A 21,165-nucleotide genomic window follows, 5' to 3' on the forward strand; every position below is an offset into this window, starting at 1 on the left:
CAGGGAGCAGCAGCGGCGACCATGGGCGGGGGGGGTGGGGGGGTGGGTGGGGGCAAAGCCGTCCATAAAGGACGCTCCTGACGAGCGCCTTTGCCCCCTCCCGAACCTTTTTTTTTCACTTTTATATTGATGCAGGGGGAGCGGGGAGAAGCAGTGACCTCGGGCGTCAATAAAAGACGCCCCTGACGCGCGTTTTCGCCCCCTCGCTTTTTTTTGTTTTTGTTTTTTACATTACAGTTTTTAGTCGGACAGCCCTAACAACAGGTACAGACCTGTCGTTAGCTTTCCGGCAGTTTTCCTGCGTAAGGGTAGTCAGAAAACTTTGATGCATCTCGTTTCAATGGGGTTTCTACACAATTTGCTCATCTGCATTCCGTTTTCTGCTACCGTGGTCGGAAAATGGCCTTTAATGCATGCCACGGTTCAAAAATTCTTCGTTAAAGGGTCGTTAAAGTTTAGTGCATCTGGGCCTCAGAGTGAATGGTAAATCTGAAAAAATGAGTTTAGGCACTGAGGCAACTGTGACAATTAGCTCCGCAGAGATTAGACTAAGGAGGTCCCAAATGACACTAGTAGGCTAACAGACGTGTGTGTATGCGCAGTGAGTCTGCCCAAAGGTTTCTGAAAAAAAAAAAAAAAAAAAAAAAGAGTTACTGGGGTACTGCTTCCAAGCCATAAATGAGGATTTTACAGTCGTGCTTGTCCTTGGAGAAACCAACGACTGCCACAGGCTGAATATCACTCGAGTAGAATATATAGAATCTGTAAAATCATCGTCCTTACAGAAAATATGGCATCCTCCAAAGAGTTGTTCAAATTTCTGCATTTTTCTCTATTTCCATATCACATGAACAAAGCTCTCCTGCTACCTATACGCACAATGTAATAAACTCTCTCTGTATCTTCTTGTTTGCTTCAGTTTTTGAACTACTCAATATAGTACAAATGTATGCAAAGAAAGCGAATGATACATACCTGAAGCAGGTGTTCTCCGAGGACAGCAGGCTGATTGTTCTCATGACTGGGTTGACGTCCACGGCAGCCCCCACCAACCGGAAGAAAACTTCGTAGGCGGTCCCGCACGCAGGGCACGCCCACCGCGCATGCGCGGTCGTCTTCCTACCCGTGCGCGACCGTTCCCGCTCAGTTGAATGACAAGCAAAGGAATGAGTAAAACGCAACTCCAAAGGGGAGGAGGGAGGGTAGGTGAGAACAATCAGCCTGCTGTTCTCGGAGAACACCTGCTACAGGTATGTATCATTTGCTTTCTCCGAGGACAAGCAGGCTGCTTGTTCTCACGACTGGGGTATCCCTAGCTCTCAGGCTCACTCAAAACAAGAACCCAGGTCAATTTAACCTCGCAACGGCGAGGGCATAACAGAAATTGACCTACGAAGAACAACTAACTGAGAGTGCAGCCTGAACAGAATAAATTGGGTCCTGGAGGGTGGAGTTGAATTCAAACCCCAAACAGATTCTGCAGCACTGACTGCCCGAACCGACTGTCGCGTCGGGTATCCTACTGGAGGCAGTAATGTGATGTGAATGTGTGGACAGATGACCACGTCGCAGCCTTGCAAATCTCTTCAATAGTGGCTGACTTCAAGTGGGCCACTGACGCTGCCATGGCTCTAACACTATGAGCCGTGACATGACCCTCAAGAGTCAGCCCAGCCTGGGCGTAAGTGAAGGAAATGCAATCTGCTAGCCAATTGGAGATGGTGCGTTTCCTGACAGCGACCCCTTTCCTATTGGGGTCGAAAGAAATAAACAATTGGGCGGACTGTCTGTGGGGCTGTGTCCGCTCCAGATAGAAGGCCAACGCTCGCTAGCAGTCCAATGTGTGCAACTGACGTTCAGCAGGGCGGGTATGCGGTCTGGGAAAGAATGTTGGCAAGACAATTGACTGGTTAAGATGGAACTCCGACACCACCTTTGGTAGAAACTTGGGGTGAGTGTGGAGTACTACCCTGTTATGATGAAATTTAGTATAAGGAGCATGAGCTACCAGGGCTTGAAGCTCACTGACTCTGCGAGCTGAAGTAACTGCCACCAAGAAAATGACCTTCCAGGTCAAGTACTTCAGATGGCAGGAATTCAGTGGCTCAAAAGGAGGTTTCATCAGCTGGGTGAGGACGACGTTGAGATCCCATGACACTGCAGGAGGCTTGACTGGGGGCCTTGACAAAAGCAAGCCTCTCATGAATCGAATGACTAAAGGCTCTCCAGAGATGGCTTTACCCTCTACACGATGATGGTAAGCACTAATCGCACTAAGGTGATTCCTTACTGAGTTGGTCTTGAGACCAGACTCTGATTAGTGCAGAAGGTATTCAAGCAGGTTCTGTGCAGGACAAGAACGAGGTTCTAGGGCCTTGCTCTCACACTAGACGACAAACCTCCTCCACTTGAAAAAGTAACTCTTTTTAGTGGAATCCTTTCTAGAGGCAAGCAAGACAAGGGAGACACCCTCAGACAGACCCAACGAAGCAAAATCTACGCCCTCAACATCCAGGCTGTGAGAGCCAGAGACTGAAGGTTGGGGTGCAGAAGCGCTCCGTCATTCTGCGAAATGAGAGTCGGAAAACACTCCACGGTTCTTCGGAGGACAACTCCAGAAGTAGAGGGAACCAGATCTGACGGGGCCAAAAGGGCGCTATCAGAATCATGGTGCCGTAGTCTTGCTTGAGCTTCAGTAAGGTCTTCCCCACCAAAGGTATGGGAGGATAAGCATACAGGAGGCCGGTCCCCCAATGGAGGAGAAAGGCATCCGACGCCAGTCTGCCGTGTGCCTGTAGTCTGGAATAGAACAGAGGCAGCTTGTGGTTGGTCTGAGAGGCGAAAATGTCCACCGAGGGAGTGCCCCACTCTCGGAAGATCTTGCATACCACTCTGGAATGGAGCGACCACTCGTGCGGTTGCATGACTCTGCTCAGTCTGTTGGCCAGACTGTTGTTTATGCCTGCCAGGTATGTGGCTTGGAGAAGCATGCCGAACTGGCAAGCCCAACGCCACATTCCGACGGCTTCCTGACACAGGGGGCGAGATCCGGTGCCCCCCTGCTTGTTGATGTAATACATTGCAACCTGATTGTCTGTCTGAATTTGGATGATTTGGTAGGACAGCCAATCTCTGAAGGCCTTCAGCGCGTTCCAGACCGCTCGGAGCTCCAGGAGATTGATCTGGAGATCTTGTTCCTGAAGGGACCACAGCCCCTGGGTGTGGAGTCCATCGACATGAGCTCCCCACCCCAGGCGAGATGCATCCGTCGTCAGCACTTTTGTAGGCTGCGGAATTTGGAATGGACGTCCCAGGGTCAAATTGGTCCGAATGGTCCACCAGTGCAGCGAATTGCGGCAACTGATGGACAGGCGGATGACATCTTCTAGATTCCAGGTAGCTTGACACCACTGGGAAGCTAGGGTCCATTGAGCAGGTCTCATGTGAAGGCGAGCCATGGGAGTCACATGAACCGTGGAGGCCATATGACCCAGGAGTCTCAACATCTGCCGAGCTGTGACCTGCTGAGACGCTCTGGTCTGAGAGGGAGGGGATAGAAGGTTCTGCGCTCTTGCTTTGGGGAGAAAGGCCTGAGCCGTCTGAGAATTCAGCAGCGCTCCTATGAATTCCAGAGATTGGACCGGCTGGAGATGGGACTTCGGGTAATTTAGCACAAACCCCAGCAGCTGCAGAAGGTGGATAGTGCACTGCATGGACCGAAGAGCTCCTGCCTCTGAGGTGCTCTTGACCAGCCAATCGTCGAGGTACGGGAACACGTGCACTCCCAGCTTGCGTAGGTATGCCGCCACCACCACGAGACACTTCGTGAACACCCGTGGTGCAGAGGCGAGCCCAAAGGGCAGCACACAATACTGAAAGTGCCGTGCCCCCAAACGGAATCTGAGATACTGTCTGTGAGCTGGCAGTATCAGGATGTGAGTGTAAGCGTCCTTTAAATCCAGGGAACATAACCAATCGTCTTTCTGAATCATGGGTAGAAGGGTGCCCAAGGAAAGCATCCTGAACTTCTCTTTGATCAGGTATTTGTTCAGGCCTCTCAGGTCTAGGATGGGGCGCATCCCCCCTGTTTTCTTTTCCACAAGGAAGTACCTGGAATAGAATCCCTGCCCTTCCTGCCCGGGTGGCACGGGCTCGACCGCATTGGCGCTGAGAAGGGCGGAGAGTTCCTCTTCAAGTACCTGCCTGTGATGGGAGCTGAAGGATTGAGCTCCCGGAGGGCAATTTGGTGGAGTGGAGGCCAAATTCAGGGTGTATCCGCACCGCACTATTTGGAGAACCCACTGGTCGGAGGTTATCAGAGGCCACCTTTGGTGAAAAACTTTCAACCTCCCTCCGACCGGCAGGCCGTCCGGCACGGACACTTTGATGGCGGCTATGTTCCCATGGAACCAGTCAAAAGCCCGTCCCCGGCTTTTGCTGTGGAGGCGCAGGGGGCTGCTTAGGCACACGCTGTTGACGGGAACGAGCGCGCTGGGAATGTCCCTGTGCCTGAGGAGGCCTTTGGGCCGGCTGGGTGTACCTACGCTTGTTGTAGGCGTAGGGAGCAGCCTGCCGAGCCCGGGAAAAACGTCCACCTGCAGGGGTGGATGCTGAAGGTGCCCGGTGGGAGAGCTTGTCGAGAGCGGTTTCCCGCTGGTGTAGTTGGTCCACTAACTGCTCAACCTTCTCGCCGAAAATGTTATCCCCCCGGCAAGGGACATCCGCCAGTCGCTGCTGGGTGCGGTTGTCTGGGTCAGAGGCAAGCAGCCAGGAGAGTCTGCGCATCACTATACTTTGGGCCGCAGCTCGGGATGCCACATCACAAGTGTCATAGATACCCCTGGACAGGAACTTTCTGCACGCCTTCAGCTGCCTGACCACCTCCTGAAAAGGCCTGGACTGCTCCGGAGGGAGCTTGTTGACCAGGTCCACCAGTTGCCTCACACTGTTCCGCATGTGGATGCTCGTGTAGAGCTGGTATGATTGGATGCGGGTCACGAGCATGGAAGATTGGTAGGCCTTCCTCCCAAACGAGTCCAGAGTGCGAGACTCCCACCTAGGGGGCACCGAGGCGGTATCCCTCGAACTCCGTGCCCTCTTGAGAGCAGAGTCCACGACCGCCGAGTCATGAGGCAATTGAGGCCGCATCAACTCTGGGTCAGAGTGGATCCTGTATTGGGACTCCGCTTTCTTGGGGATGGTGGGGTTAGATAATGGCTTCAGCCAGTTCCGAAGCAGTGTCTGTTTGAGGACATTGTGCAACGGCACCGTGGAAGACTCTCTAGGTGGTGATGGATAGTCGAGGACCTTGAGCATCTCAGTCCTTGGCTCATCCACAGAGACCATGGGAAAGGGAATGCAAATAGACATATCCCTGACGAAGGAGGCAAAGGAGAAGCTCTCGGGGGGCGAGAGCTTCCTCTCCGGTGACGGAGTGGGGTCAGAGGGAAGGCCCACAGACTCCTCTGAGGAGAAATATCTGGGGTCCTCCTTCTCCCCCCACGAGGCCTCTTCCTCGGTGTTGGACATGAGCTCTTGCAGCTCAGACCTCAACCGGGCCCGTCTCAACTGCGAGGAACCACGTCCTCGGTGATGGCGTCGAGCGGTGGACTCCCGCGCCGGTGGGGATGAAGCTCCCTCCATCGACGGGGACTCCACCTGCGTGGTGGTCAACACCGGTGCCGCAAGCGGTGTCGCCGTCAAAAGCCTCGGCATTGGGCTAGAGCACGCCGGCACCTCCATCAATGGTGCCGGGGGCGCAAGCACCCCCGGTGCCGGCAGAGCCTGGCACATTAGCCCTTCCAGAATCCCCGGAAGGATGGCTCGGAGGCACTCGTCCAGGCCCGCTGTCGGGAAAGGCAGGGGGGCCGGTGTGGGTATCGGAAGCTGCTCAGGTCCAGGAGACGGTACCAAAGCACCCGCGGACTGGCGCAGCGACACCTCTTCAACCGAGAGGGAACGCTCCTCTCAGCACTGCCGCTTCCTCGGCGTCGAGTCCTCCCTCGAGGTGCCAGAGCTGGCAGTTCCGTGCGCCGTGGGCGACCGATGACGGTGCTTCTTGGCTTTCTTTCGGTGCCCGTCATCGGCGCTCAGCGGCAGAGATGAAGAGGAGGTAGAACCCCCCCGGCCTCAAGGAATCGGATCCGACAGGGTTCGGTCCCAATGGCCCTGGGTAGAGGGAGTGGCCGGGGCAGACTGCCCGCGCGGCCGCTCACCGGCAGGCCAACGGTACCTGTACTCCTGGGGTCGGTGCCAGAGTCGGTGCCGATTTCGTCGACATCGGTACCTAAGACCCGACCGTTGACACCGATGCCGTTGAAGTCGACGTCGAAGGGCTGGCGCAAGTTCCGAAAAGACGGTCCCGAAGAACTTGCCTCGCCACCTGTGTCCACTTCCTTAAGCCGAGACACAAGGTGCACGTCTTGGTATTATGCTCCGGGCCGAGGCACTGGAGGCAGCAAGCGTGGGTATCGGTTTGCGAGATCTGCCGGATGCACCGACCACACTTCTTGAATCCGCTCAGGACCTTCGAGGACATCGAAGGAAAAATCGTGTCGGCGAAGTCAAAGTCGTCGATGGTGGCGGTGAAAAGCACACCCGAAAAAGAAAACGACCGCGCGGCCACAAGGCCGCAACGAAGCGCCCTCGCGACTAAGAACGATGAGGACACAGTTCGTTCTTCTTTTTTTTTCTTTTTCAAACAATCAAAAAGGCTGCGATCTGGTTTCCGGGGCTGATAGAGAGAGAGAGACGATAACACGTCTCTCTCCAGCGCGGAATCGAAAAAAACTGAGCAGGAACGGTCGCGCATGGGCGAGAAGACGGCTGCGCATGCGCGTGCCCTGCGTGCGGGACCGCCCGCGAAGTTTTCTTCCGGTTGGTGGGGGCTGCCGTGGACGTCAACCCAGTCGTGAGAACAAGCAGCCTGCTTGTCCTCGGAGAATACACCACCCTCTCTCTCATGAGCTTTTTCTTTACTCTCATCCAAAATCAGTTGGCCTAATTTTACCCAGCAATTCTTTCTGGACTAGTCTGATTTTACCCCTGCTTTCATACCTTAACTATGTTAATTTCTCAGACACCTGTGAGAACATGTTATTGTATAATGCTATATTTCCATTACCATTGATAACGATGCTTGATTTTCCAACTTACTACAAAAAAATTGGGAACACCTAATATGTACACACTGATAAAATACTAATCCATCCTAATCTTAAAATGCAAACAATAGAGAACAAAAAATTACCACTCATGTTGTTTTATGTTTCTTATTGTTATTCCACCTCTCACTTAATTTTCTAGAAACGATGGGTGTACCGTATTAATGTTAATTGGCTCCTCTGTGTGCAACAGTGGAGAAGGGATCCTTAGGTTGACAGTTTCACCAGCATTGTTCAACTGGCAAGGAACAGGTGGAGGCAGCCTGTGCACATCCTGGCACTTCCCATTCAATCCATCAGTGCCCTATAAGCACAACAAAAAAATTATAGGCACAAACTAGACAGACAGACATGTACATTTAAATTTGTCCTCCTTCCTTGATTTGTGGAAATTAGAGCAGGAAGGGGCTGGGGAATCTCAAAGGATCTTCACTCTCTCCTAGCTCCTCATCCTTGGGGCAGGAAAAGGGGCTGGGGAGGATCAAAGGCATATTTCATATTTGTCTCCCTTACTTCCTCATCCTCTGGCACTGCAGGCAGAGAAGGGCTAGGGGAGCGCCCCCTTTCTCGTACTGAGGGGTTGTTTCTCATCCAGGCTCGACAAATGGGGTACAGAGGTGTGCTCTCATTGAACTGTGCTAGATCCACACTACGGTCAAACAGCTTTATGATATATGTGTCTGGAGAAGAAGTAAAACAGAAGAATAAGGTTAGATTGGGTAACCAATCTGTAGTTTTTGTCATTAAGACATGAGCCTTACTAGCACCTGAAATGAAAAGATAAGTCTATTTTAAGCCTCTCCACTGTATTAGAGACAACATTTATAGGCTTAATGTTTTACCAGACCTGCAATCTGATTGGTCGAATGTTTTGCTTACTAAATAAATCCATGTTATCTTTGGTGTGCCTCTCATACTGTCCCATTAGAATAATGCTCAGTGTTAAGGAGCCCCCATTGCCTCTCATCACCAACAATAATTTCCCACCCATCTGGCTAATCTCCTGTTACTCACTGGGTCTCTGTTGTCCTCCTTCAGTCAGGCTATCCTCCATCTCTTTCCTCTTCTTCCGGCGGTGATGGGAGAATCTTGCTGAGGGTCTGAGATAACGATGAAAAGGAAAAAAGTTATAGACTGCACAGAGGAAGTGCAAGAAAGATGGTTCTGATCAAGAACTATGGCAAAAGAACAAGGGAGGAGACATTCATTTATATGAGAAGGAATCATTTAAGAGACAGATACAAAATCTTTAAAGATCTTAATGTTGCATACCGCTTTCCTGCAGCAGAGGGAGAGGAATCCCTAGAAAATAAGGAAAATTGGATAGAAATACCATCACTATTGCCCTCACCCAGAATTTAAAAATCCCAGTAATGCCTCTATTTTCTGAGAGCCCTCAAAGCTGTCCCTACTCTGCCAGATATGATTACCACCTTCATCCATTCAGATGCATCCCCCTATCTACCACCGGGAAGAAAGATTAATGCTCCTAACTAGAGGATGACACGGGACGGAGACCCACGGTATCCGTGGGGATGGGGAAGAGGACAAACTTTGTCCCCATGTCACTTTCTACTTTGAAGCCTGTTAATGAACTGGACTGTTATTTATGTTTGATTGATGCAGACGACAATATTTTTATTTTTTGGAAAAACAAGCAAAAATGCTGGTCACAGCTAGCAAAATTTGCATGGGGGATCCTGTACATTCTGCTACCAGCACATCTTCTAAGTAGACATCTTCTATTGTAGGAAGGACTGTGGAAGACAGGAGAGCTAGATTGAATCCTGAGATTGTTAAGTATTTCTTATTCCTCCACAGATTAAAAAATCACAACAGTGTTTCATAGGGCATATTTCTCCCCTCTAGGGCATACAGAACGGGTTGTATTTTGTATCCCTGGATATTTTAACAGGGTGGATTAGGATTCCTTGGGGTAGTAGAAGTCAGCTACTGTTGGGGCTGGAAGGGTAAAGGGTGGTGGTGGGAGGATTTATTATAGTTGCTCATTGTTATTATTGTTGCACAGCATATTGTTCCTTTTTATACTTTAATAAAAAGATTTAAATATAAAATCATAAGTGTTCAAGGCTTCTGATGAGAACAGAGCTGACGGGGACAGAACCTGTGGGGATGGAGACGCGGCATGCGGGGGCGGGGTGTGGACGGAGACAGAACCCGTGGGGACGGGGATAAATTTTATCCCCGTGCCATTTCTACCCCTAACACAGACAAATCCCCTTGCTTTCCCTCTACCAAAGAGCTCCAATTACTGTTCCTATCCAGAAACTCTTATTGCTCATCCCCTTTACCTACCCCACCCCCAACACCAAACACTTGTGAATGTACATGCAGTTTGTTGGAACTTAGTTACTGACCTTGCAGTAACACCATATATAAGGAATCTAGGTTTGTGAGCAGAGTGTAGTAAGAGGTATAAGTTATATGTATTGATATTGATTTTGTACACCATGTCAGGCTTAGGAGGATTTGCTGTTTATAAATAAAACTGAATTTGCAATCTGGATAAGGATCTGTGTGCGCTCCCACCATAGTCAATATACATTGATGGTCCATACTGAAAGGTTCTAGAACAGAAAACAAAAAAATCCTTACTTGCTGTGGGAATCGGAGGTTGTTTTGCAGGTGTCATCTTCCATGTGTTCCCTGCAACAGAAAATAAGACACCAAAAGCTCAAAAAGGAGGGAGGCCATGATAGCCAGAAGTTCAATTTGGAGGAAATCATCCCAGGAATTAGCACTAATAGCCAGACCCTGCAGTACACATGCAGTAAGGGAAGCAAACAGTTTTGCCTACTTGTGATAGAGGGGTTCGCCAAGACAGCAGGGACAGATTGTGTGTGTCGGTACTCTCCTACAATTAAGAAAGCTTTTGGCTTACTGAGCACAGGTGGGAAATTGGAGAGTCATGGGATAGGAGGTAGTGTTCTACTGTGGATTAAAAACTGGTTAAATAATAGAAAACAGAATAGGTTTAAATGGTCAGTATTCTCAATGGAGAAGGGTAAATAGTGGGGTTCCCCAGGGGTCTGTGCTGGGACTGCTTCTTTTTAACATATTTATAAATGATCTACAGATGGGAGTAACTAGTGAGATAATTAAATTTACTGACTATACAAAGTTGTTAAATTGCATGAGGATTGTGAAACATTACAAGAGGACCTTATGTGACTGGGAGACTGGGCATCCAAATGGCAGATGACATTTATTGTAAGCAATTGCAAAGTGATGCATGTGGGAAAGAGGAACCCGAACTATAGTTACGTGACGCAAGGTTCCACATTAGGATTCACTGACCAGAAAAGGGATCTAGGTGTCATCGCTGGTCGCTCTTCTTTGAAACTTTTCTAATTCCGCTATATCTTTTTTGAGATACGGCGACCAGAATTGAACACAACACTCAAGGTAAGGTCGCACCATGGAAGGGGAAGGGAAGGAAAATGGGACATGATATACCGCCATTCTGAGGTTTTTTTGCAATTACATTCAAAGCGGTTTACATATATTCAGGTACTTATTTTGTACCAGGGGCAATGGAGGGTTAAGTGACTTGCCCAGAGTCACAAGGAGCTGCAATGGGAATTGAACTCAGTTCCTCAGGTTCAAAGTCCACTGCACTAACCACTAGGCTAGGAGCGATACAGAGGCATTATAATATTGTTGGTCTTATTTTGCATCCCTTTCCTAATAATTCCTAGCATCCTGTTTGCTTTTTTAACCACCGCCACCATACAGAGCAGAATATTTCAGCATATACTCTACAATGATACCTACATGCAGAGTTGATCTGGGAAATTACAGACCAGTAAGCCCAACATCGGTGCTGGGCAAAATAGTGGAAACTACTAAAAAGAGTAAAATTACAGAACACATATATAAACATGGTTTAATGGGTCAGAGTCTGCATGGTTTCAGCCAAGGGACGTCTTGCCTCACCAATTTGCTTCATTTCTTTGAAGGTGTGAATAAACATGTCAAAGTTCAGCCGGTTGATGTAGTGTATCTAGATTTTCAGAAAGCTTTTGACAAAGTTCCTAATGAGAGACTCCTGAGAAAATTAAAGTCATAGGATAGGAGGCAATGGTCCTGTTGTGGACTAGGAATTGGTTATTAGGCAGAAAACAGAGGGTTGGGTTAAATGGTCACTTCATTTAATGGAGGAGGGTGAATAGTGAAAAGCCGCAGGGGATCTGTACTGGAACCGGTGTAATTTAACATATTTATAAATGATCTGGAAATCAGAACAATAAGTGAGGTGATTAAATTTGCAGATGACACAAAACTATTCAAAGTTGTTAAAACACATGCGGACTCTGAAAAATTGCAGGAAGATGGAGGAAGTGATGTCAGAGCTCTGAATGGCTGCCTAGATTGTTAGCTCCCTTACCTCCTTGATCATAATTTCCATCCTTGGACATCATCTATAGTTTTAGCCCCAGGAATCAGCGAATATAACTGTGTGAATCTTGGGTAATTATGAGTAAGCAGCCTTCATCAGGGCTCCGAGACGCGGAGCACCATTCAACTTGCCAGACGGGTAAAGGCCTCTCAGCGCCATATGTCTCCAGCCCTTCCTTCTCCCTCGGATTCTGCAGTTTCAGTGGCGGACGTGTGTACATCGCAGTCTAAGCGCCTTTTTTTCTAAGTCTCTACAGCAGCGCTTGGTAAATATTCAGGCTGAGATAAAAGCCTCAAAAGAAGAAATTTTGGACAAGATGGATGTTTTGAGTGTTGACCTTAAGGAGCTGGGGGGGGGGGGGGGGGAGAGTGGAGGAGCTGGAGGCTCGTGCCCTGGATCACTCTGAACAAATAACCCACGCTGTCTCACGTTTGGTATGACTGGAGGATCGGATGGAGGAACTACAGTATAAAATTGATATCTTGAAAATCGTGGGCGGAGGAAGAACTTGCGATTTCAGGGAGTCCCTGAGTCAGGGGACTTGGAGGATATCACTGTTAAAGACAGAGTTCTATGTGAGCAGCTGCTGGGAGACAGCGGAGATGCTGCCTCCATTATAATAGAGAGAGCGCATCAGACTCTTGGAAAGCCGCGGGAAAATCAGCCTAGAGACATTGTGGTCCGTTTTGCTAAGTTCTCTGATAAAGAAAATCTTCTTCAGAAAGCTCGGCTGGCTCCTAATTTAAAGTTTAATGAAGCTAAGGTATCTGTGTATCAAAACTTGTCTCAATTTACATTAGCTGAAAGGCGAGCTCTGAGACAGGTTCTGGACGTTCTATCTAAAGGGAAAATGAAGATACATACCTGTAGCAGGTATTCTCCGAGGACAGCAGGCTGGACATCATCACGCATGGGGTTGTCGTCCGCGACGGCCCAGGAGACCGGAAGTTAAAACAAAAACTTTAAAAAGTTCTAGAAGCGACATGGCGCGCGCGGGGACAACGCACCGCGCGTGCGCGAGTGACTTCCCGCCTGCAATGCAAACGAGAAGAACAACTCCAAAGGGGAGGAGGGTGGGTTGTGATGATGTCCAGCCTGCTGTCCTCGGAGAATGCTAACCAATTAGAAATGGTGCGCTTTCCGATGGCAACTCCCATCCTGTTGGGATCAAAAGAAACAAACATCTGGGCGGACTGTCGATAGGGTTTTGTCCGCTCCACGTAAAAGGCCAATGCTCTCTTACAGTCCAAGGTGTGCAACTTGTCCTCACCAGGGCGGGTGTGTGGACGGGGAAAAAATGTTGGCAAGACAATTGACTGGTTTAGATGGAACTCCGACACTACCTTCGGCAAGAACTTAGGATGAGTGCGGAGGACTACTCTGCTATGATGAAATTTAATATAAGGAGCATGGGCTACCAGGGCTTGAAGCTCACTGACTCTACGAGCTGAAGTAACAGCCTCCAAGAAAATGACCTTCCAGGTCAAGTACTTCAGATGGCAGGAATTCAGTGGCTCAAAAAGGAGGTTTCATCAGCTGGGTGAGAACAACGTTGAGATCCCATGACACTGGTGGAGGTTTGACCGGAGGCTTTGACAAAAGCAAACCTCTCATGAATCGAACAACTAAAGGCTGTCCAGAGATAGGCTTACCCTCAACACGCCGATGATAAGCACTAATTGCACTGAGGTGAACCCTTACCGAGTTGGTCTTGAGACCAGACTCTGACAAGTGTAGATATATTCAAGCAGGGTCCGTGTAGGACAAGAAAAAGGATCTAGGGCCTTGCTGGCACACCAGACGGCAAATCTCCTCCATTTGAACGAATAACTCTTTTTCGTGGAATCTTTCCTGGAAGCAAGCAATCTCGGGAGACACCCTCTGAAAGGCCTAAAGAGGCAACTTCTAGGTTCTCAACATCTAGGCTGTGAGAGCCAGAGACTGGAGATTGGGATGTAGAAGCGACCCCTCGTTCTGGGTAATGAGGGTCGGAAAACAGTCCAATCTCCACGGTTCTTTGGAGGACAAGTCCAGAAGAAGAGGAAACCAGATCTGATGGGGCCAAAAAGGTGCTTTCAGAATCATGGTTCCGCGATCTTGCCTGAGTTTCAGCAGAGTCTTCCCTACTAAAGGTATGGGAGGATACACATACAGAAGGCCTGTCCCCCAATGTAGGAGAAAGACATCTGACGCTAGTCTGTCGTGGGCCTGAAGCCTGGAACAGAATTGAGGAACCTTGTGACTGGTCTGAGTGGCAAAAAGATCCACCGAGTGGGTGCCCCACGCTCGGAAGATCTTGCGGACAACGTCCATGTTCAGTGACTACTCGTGAGGCTGCATTATCCTGCTCAACCTGTCGGCTACATTGTAACCTGATTGTCTGTCTGAATTAGGATAATTTGATTGGACAGCCGGTCTTTGAAAGCCTTTAGAGCATTCCAGATCACTTGTAATTCCAGGAGGTTGATCTGAAGACCTGTTTCCTGAAAAGACCAAACTCCTTGAGTACAAAGTCCATCTACACGAGCTCCCCACCCCAGGAGGGTCAGCACTTTTTGTGGCTGAGGAATTTGGAATGGACGTCCCAAGGTCAGATTGGAGCAAATGGTCCACCACTGTAGGGAAAATGAAGATACTTACCTGTAGCAGGTATTCTCCGAGGACAGCAGGCTGTACATCATCATGCATGGGTCGTTGTCCGTGACGGCCCAGGAGCTCCGGATTTAAAAATCAAAATTTTAAAACTTCTAGAAGTGACGACAGCGGGCGCGGGGACAACGCACCGTGCATGCACGAATGACTTCCCGCCCGCGACGCCGGCGCGCTTTCCTCAGTTACATAAAAAGCAAACGAGAAGAACAACTCCAAATGGGAGGAGGGAGGGTTGTGATGATATCCAGCCTGCTGTCCTCGGAGAATACCTGCTACAGGTAAGTATCTTCATTTTCTCCGAGGACAAGCAGGCTGGACATCATCACGCATGGGGTATCCCTAGCACCCAGGCTCACTCAAAACAATGAACAGTGGTCAATTGGGCCTCGCAACGGCGAGGACATACCTGAGAATGACCTGAAAACAAACACAAATAAGTGAGAGTGCAGCCTGGAACAGAACAGAAATGGGCCTAGGAGGGTGGAGTTGGATTCTAAACCCCCCAAAAATTCTGTAACACCAATTGCCCAAACCGACTGTCGCGTCAGGTATCCTGCTGAAGGCAGTAGTGAGATGTAAATGTGTGGACTGGTGACCACGTTGCAGTCTTGCAAATCTCTTCAATGGAGGCTGACTTTAAGTGAGCCACTGACGCAGCCATGGCTCTAACATTATGAGCCGTGACATGGCCCTCCAGAGTCAGCCCAGCTTGGGCATAAGTGAAGGTAATACAATCTGCTACCCAATTGTAGATTGTGCGTTTTCCGATGGCAACCCCCATCCTGTTGGGATCAAAAGAAACAAACAACTGGGCGGACTGTCTATAGGGCTTTTTCCGCTCCAGGTAAAAGGCCAATGCTCTCTTACAGTCCAAGGTATGCAACTTGTCCTCACCGGGGCGGGTATGCGGACGGGGAAAAAATGCTGGCAAGACAATTGACTGGTTCAGATGGAACTCAGGACACTACCTTCGGCAGGAACTTAGGATGAGTGCGGAGGACTTCTCTGTTATGATGAAATTTAATATAAGGAGCATGGACTACCAGGGCTTGGAGCTCACCGACTCTACGAGCTGAAGTAACAGCCTACAAGAAAATGACCATCCAGGTCAAATACTTCAGATGGCAGGAATTCAGTGGCTCAAAAGGAGGTTTCATCAGCTGGGTGAGAATGACGTTGAGATCCCATGACACTGGTGGAGGCTTGACAGGGGGCTTTGACAAAAGCAAACCTCTCATAAAACTAACAACTAAAGGCTGTCCAGAGATAGGCTGACCCTGTACACGCTCATGGTAAGCACTGATTGCACTAAGATGAACTCTTACTGAGTTAGTCTTAAGACCAGACTCTGATAAGTGTAGAAGGTATTCAAGCAGGGTCCGTGTAGGACAAGAAAAAGGATCTAGGGCCTTGCTGTCACACCAGACGGCAAACCTCCTCCATTTAAAAGCTCCTTTTCATGGAATCTTTCCTGGAAGCAAGCAAGACTCAGGAGACACCCTCTGAAAAGCCTAAGGAGGCAACTTCTAAGCTCTCAACATCCAGGTCGTGAGAGCCAGAGACTGGAGGTTGGGATGTAGAAGCGACCCCTCGTTCTGAGTGATGAGGGTCGGAAAACACTCCAATCGCCACGGTTCTTCGGAGGACAAGTCCAGAAGAAGAGGGAACCATATCTGACGGGGCCAGAAAGGTGCTATCAGAATCATGGTTCCGCGGTCTTGCCTGAGTTTCAGCAGAGGTTTCCCTACTAAAGGTATGGGAGGATACGCATACAGGAGACCTGTCCCCCAATGAAGGAGGAAGGCATCTGACGCTAGTCTGTCGTGGGCCTGAAGCCTGGAACAGAATTGAGGGACCTTGTGATTGTCCTGCGTGGGAAAAAGATCCACCGAGGGGGTGCCCCACACTCAGAAAATCTTGCGGACAACGTCCATATTTCGAGACCACTCTTGAGGTTGCATTATCTTGCTCAACCTACTCAACAGCCAGACTGTTGTTTACGTCTGCCAGATATGTAGCCTGGAGAAGCATGTCATGCTGGCGCGCCCAAAGCCACATCTTGACGGCTTCCTGACATAGAGGGCGAGATCCGGTGCCCCCCTGCTTCTTTGTGTAATACATCGCAACCTGATTGTCTGTCTGAATTAGGATAATTTGGTTGGGCAGCCGATCTCTGAAAGTCTTTAACGCATTCCAGATTGCTCGTAATTCCAAGAGGTTGATCTGAAGACGCGTTTCCTGGAAAGACCAAACTCCCTGAGTGTGGAGCCCATCCACATGAGCTCCCCACCCTAGGAGGGATGCATCCGTCGTCAGCACTTTTTGTGGCTGAGGAATTTGGAATGGGTGTCCCAAGGTCAGATTGGAGCGAATGGTCCACCACTGAAGGGAATTGCAAAAATCGGTGGAAAGATGGATGACATCCTCTAGATCCCCCGTAGCCTGACACCACTGGGAAGCTAGGGTCCACTGAGTTGATCTCATGTGCAGACGTGCCATGGGAGTCACATGAACTGTGGAAGCCATGTGCCCTAAAAGTCTCAACATCTGCCGAGCTGTTGTCTGTTGGGATGCTCGAGCTGAGGACACCAGAGCCAGAAGGTTGTCTGCCCTTGCCTGGGGAAGGTAAGCTCGAGACGTCCATGTGTTCAACAGAGTTCCTATGAATTTCAACTTTTGTACGAGAATCAGATGGGACTTGGGATAATTTATGACAAACCCCAGTAGCTCGAGCAGTTGAATAGTAATCTGCATGGATCGTAGAACTCCTGCCTCCGAGGTGTTCTTCACAGCCAATCGTCGAGATAAGGGAACACATGCACTCCCAGTCTGCGTAGCAATGCTGCGACAACTGCCAAGCACTTTGTGAACACCCTGGGCGCAGATGCAAGACCAAAGGGCAGTACGCAGTACTGAAAATGCTGAGTTCCCATGCGAAATCGAAGGTACTGCCTGTGATCTGGAAGCACCGAGATGTGAGTGTAGGCATCCTTTAAGTCCAGAGAACATAGCCAATCGTTTTCCTGAATCATGGGAAGAAGGGTGCCCAGAAAAAGCATCCTGAACTTTTCTCGGACCAGGAATTTGTTCAGACCTCTTAGGTCTAGGATGGGACGCATCCCCCTGTTTTCTTTTGTACAAGGAAGTACCTGGAATAGAATCCCAGCCCTTCTTGCCCTGGTGGAATGGGCTCGACCGCATTGGCGCTGAGAAGGGCGGAGAGTTCATCTGCAAGTACCTGCTTGTGCTGGGAACTGAAGGACTGAGCTCCTGGTGGGCAATTTGGAGGTTTTGAGTCCAGATTGAGAGCGTACCCGGACCGGACTATTTGAAGAACCCACCTGTCGGAGGTTATAAGAGGCCACCTTTGGTGAAAAAACATCAACCTCCTCCCAACAGGTAGATCGTCCAGTACGGACACTTTGATATCGGTATGCTGCTCTGGAGCCAGTCAAAAGCCCGTCCCTTGCTTTTGCTGGGGAGCCGAAGGGGCCTTTGGCGCACGCTGCTAATGAGAGCGAGCCTGCTGGGAGCGAGCTTGAACAGGCTGTCGAGGGGCAGGAGTGTACCTACGCCTAAATAGGGAGCACTCCTCCTCCCTCCAAAAAACCTCCTAGAAGAGGACGCAGTATCAGAAGGCGTCCGGCGGGAGAGAGAATCCATAGCATCATGATGCTTCTTGAGGGTATCAACCATACCCTCAACCGTCTCTCCAAAAAGATTATCCCCCCGGCAAGGAACATCCGCCATTCGCTGCTGGGTCTTCTGATCCAGGTCCGAGACACACAGCCATGAGAGTCGGCGCATCCACGATACCCTAAGCAGCTACTTGGGATGCAGCATCAAAAGTGTCAAAGGCTCCCCTGGCCAGGAATTTGCGACATGCCTTCTGCTGCCTGACCACCTGCAAGCTCCGGAGGCAGAGCTTCAACTAAACTGGACAGTTGCTTTATCGAGTTCCGTAAGTGAATGCTGGTGTACAGCTGGTATGTTTGAATCTTGGCGGTGAGCATTCCAGCCTGATATGTACGCCTCCCAAAAGAATCCAAGGTCCTAGACTCTCTGCCCGGGGGCGCCGAGGCATAGTCTCTAGTACTCTTGGCTCTTCTGAGAGCAGAGTCCACCACCATGGAATCGTAAGGAAGTTGGGCCTTCACCATCACAGGCTCGCCATGGACTCTGTACTGGGACTTCTTGTTGACAAGTGAATTAGAGAGAGGGCAAGACCAATTCCGCAACATCACTTCCCTGAGTGTATTGTGCAGGGGGGGGTCGTTGCAACCTCTGTAGGCGGAGAAGGATAATCCAGGACCTCGAACGTCTCAGCCCTGGGCTCATCCACAGCCTTCATGGGAAATGGAATGTCCCTAGACATTTCCCGTACAAAAGATGAAAAGGAAAGACATTCAGGTGGAGATTGTCTAACCTCAATAGGTGGAGTAGGATCAGAAGGAAGCCCACAGGAGTCTTCCTCCAAAAAATACCTGAGGTCTTTCTCTTCACCCCATGAACGCTCCTCTTCGGTATCAGACAGAAGCTCTTGAAGAGCAGCCTGAACCCGAGCCTGTCTCGACTTCGAGGATCGACGTCCTCGTGGGGGATGTCGAGAAGTCGACCCCTGCCTGGACTCCGGCGAAGCTTCCTCCACCGACGTCGAGTCGACCCGGGTGGCAACTGGCTCCGGTACCACAAGCGGTACAGAGGGCGGGGACCTCTTCACAGGAGATGGGCCAGACGCCGTCTCAGCAGTAGGCACGGGAGGCGCAAGCACCCCCGGTACCGAAACTGATGGACGAAGCAGTCCTTCCAGAATTCCTGGAAGAATGGCCCAGAGATGCTTATTGAGAGCTGCCATCGGAAAAGACTGTGGGGCCAGTGCAGGAGTCGGTGCCAGAATCTGAGGGGGCTCGATGCCTCGTTACTCCCACGTTGAAGTGGTCTCTCGGCAGCCATTACCTGGACTCTCAGTGCTGCTTCTCTTGACGTCAACGCCACCGACCTCGGTACCGATGCCGACATCGAAGGTCCCGACTGATCTGAAAAAAGTCTCTCACGTTGAGCCTCTTGAGCCACCTGGGTCCTTTTCTTCATTAATTTACACAGCTTGCAAGCAGCTGGAAGATGATCGGCCCCGAGGCACTGGAGACACCATGCGTGAGGGTCGGTAGACAAGATGGTGCGGTTGCAGCGAGTACAGTGCTTGAAGCCGCTGGAAGTCCTCGATGACATGGGCGGGAAGATAGTGTCCGCGAAATCAAACGGCTCGATGGAGCCAATTAAAAAGGCATAAAAAGATGGAAAAAAGACGCGGCCGAGCGGTCTAAGGGCAGCTGCAACGAAAAAGAAAGGAAACTTGAAAAATGAGGAAAAAAACTAAAAAATAAGGGTAGAAACTTCTCTCTCTTTTTTTTTTATTTCTAGAGGAAAAAACAACTACTTACCACGAGGAAAAAGGGCACGATAAATGCAAAGAAGTTCTCTTGGGCTGAACACATGAGGAGCAGCGCAAAAACACCACTCCTTCGCGTAGCGGATAAAAAAAGAACTGAGGGAAGTGCGCGGGCGGGAAGTCACTCACGCATATGCGATGCGTTGTCCCCGCGCGCGCCACGTCGCTTCTAGAACTTTTAAAAAGTTTTTGTTTTAACTTCCGGTCTCCTGGGCCGTCGCGGACAACAACCCCATGTGTGATAATGTCCAGCCTGCTTGTTCTCGGAGAAAATTAACTACCGATGAGCTTTCCCATTTGCTTTATGTTTTTCCATCCAGGGGAAAGCATATAGACCTCGTCGGCTGAAAGAGGCTTGGAAGATTCCTTTAGACACAAACATGACGGCTTCCCCAATGCCTAAACAATGTGTGTCCTTGGTTACCAGGACGAAACTCCAGCAGTGGCAGAGGGTCCCCGAAGAGAAAGAAAGCTCTGTAGTAGGGTTAAATTGAACTTACGGTCACTTGGACCTTCTGTTGAAAACTCTAGGAGTTGAACCCTATGGCTGGTTCTGGACTTGTAATTGAGCTGTTTTTTTTTTTTTACTGTCATTATTGCTCTGGATGTTTGTATGAGGGGAAGTTTGGTGTGTGTGCTTGTGGGCTAATGGAGGGGAGCAGGGTGAGTGGGGGGGGGGGGGGGGGGGTGCGGTTTGGGTGGCTAATCTGGGGCTTGGCCTGTTTTTTCATTTCATTCCCACTCAGGCATCCCTTGGTAGTGGATGTCTGTCTGCTGGTTGGGATGGGTAAAGGGTGCTGGGGGGGTTTGGTTAGGGTGGGCGGGTGGGAAGGATGTGGTAGTGGTTAGCAGGCAGATGATCAAAAGCCCCGCGCTGTTCCAAACAGCGCTCAAAAATAGCGCTGGAACAGCGCGTGGCGCTATTAGACCTATGATCAGAGATAATGCATGCAAATTTAAGAAGCGCAATTATCTCTGATCATGGGGTAGAAGTGCGGGCAAATTGTGCCTCAGCATGCGCTCAGCACAATCCTCCCGCACTTGTTTGACAGGTCTGGGCTGTCCATGGGACCACCAGGCCCTGACTACCCCTGCCCCGAGCAACGGGGGCTGGAGGTCCGGCGGACTTCCGGTCCCCCCGACAATCCCCCCCCCCCAAGGTTCAGGGAGGGCTGGAGATCTGGTGGGTCTCCAGCCCCCCCCCCAAATCCCCGGAAAATGGTCCCTAGTGGTCCAGTGGCCGCCGGTCAACCCCCCCCCCCCAGCGAGCGACGGGGGGGGGGGGGGGCTGGGGTTGGATCCGCCGGACCTCCAGCCCCCCCCGTCGCTTGCTGGGAGGGAGGAGTGGGGGGTTTGGCCGGCGGCCACTGGACCACCAAGGACCATTTTCCGGGGGTTTTGGGGGGCTGGAGACCCACCGGACCTCCAGCCCTCCCTGAACCTTGGGGGGAGGGGGGCTATCATCGGCTCTTCAGCACCCT

At 50.3% G+C, this 21,165-nt stretch overlaps 1 protein-coding gene across 2 annotated transcripts in view; it reads right to left on the reverse strand.

Moving 5' to 3' along the window:
* Positions 1 to 21,165, reverse strand: part of LIN37 (lin-37 DREAM MuvB core complex component) — a 121,293-nt gene that overhangs the window by 6,350 nt on the left and 93,778 nt on the right. For both annotated transcript variants that reach the window (XM_030212290.1, XM_030212289.1), the window contains exons 4-8: positions 9,780 to 9,830; positions 8,436 to 8,465; positions 8,178 to 8,263; positions 7,677 to 7,843; positions 7,321 to 7,467 (exon numbers count right to left, since the gene is read on the reverse strand). In XM_030212290.1, coding sequence (XP_030068150.1) covers positions 7,321 to 7,467; positions 7,677 to 7,843; positions 8,178 to 8,263; positions 8,436 to 8,465; positions 9,780 to 9,830 — 481 coding nt within the window. The remainder of the gene's footprint in view (positions 1 to 7,320; positions 7,468 to 7,676; positions 7,844 to 8,177; positions 8,264 to 8,435; positions 8,466 to 9,779; positions 9,831 to 21,165) is intronic.

This window comes from Microcaecilia unicolor, chromosome 8 (assembly GCF_901765095.1).
Source record: "Microcaecilia unicolor chromosome 8, aMicUni1.1, whole genome shotgun sequence".
Classification (NCBI taxonomy): Eukaryota; Metazoa; Chordata; class Amphibia; order Gymnophiona; family Siphonopidae; genus Microcaecilia; species Microcaecilia unicolor.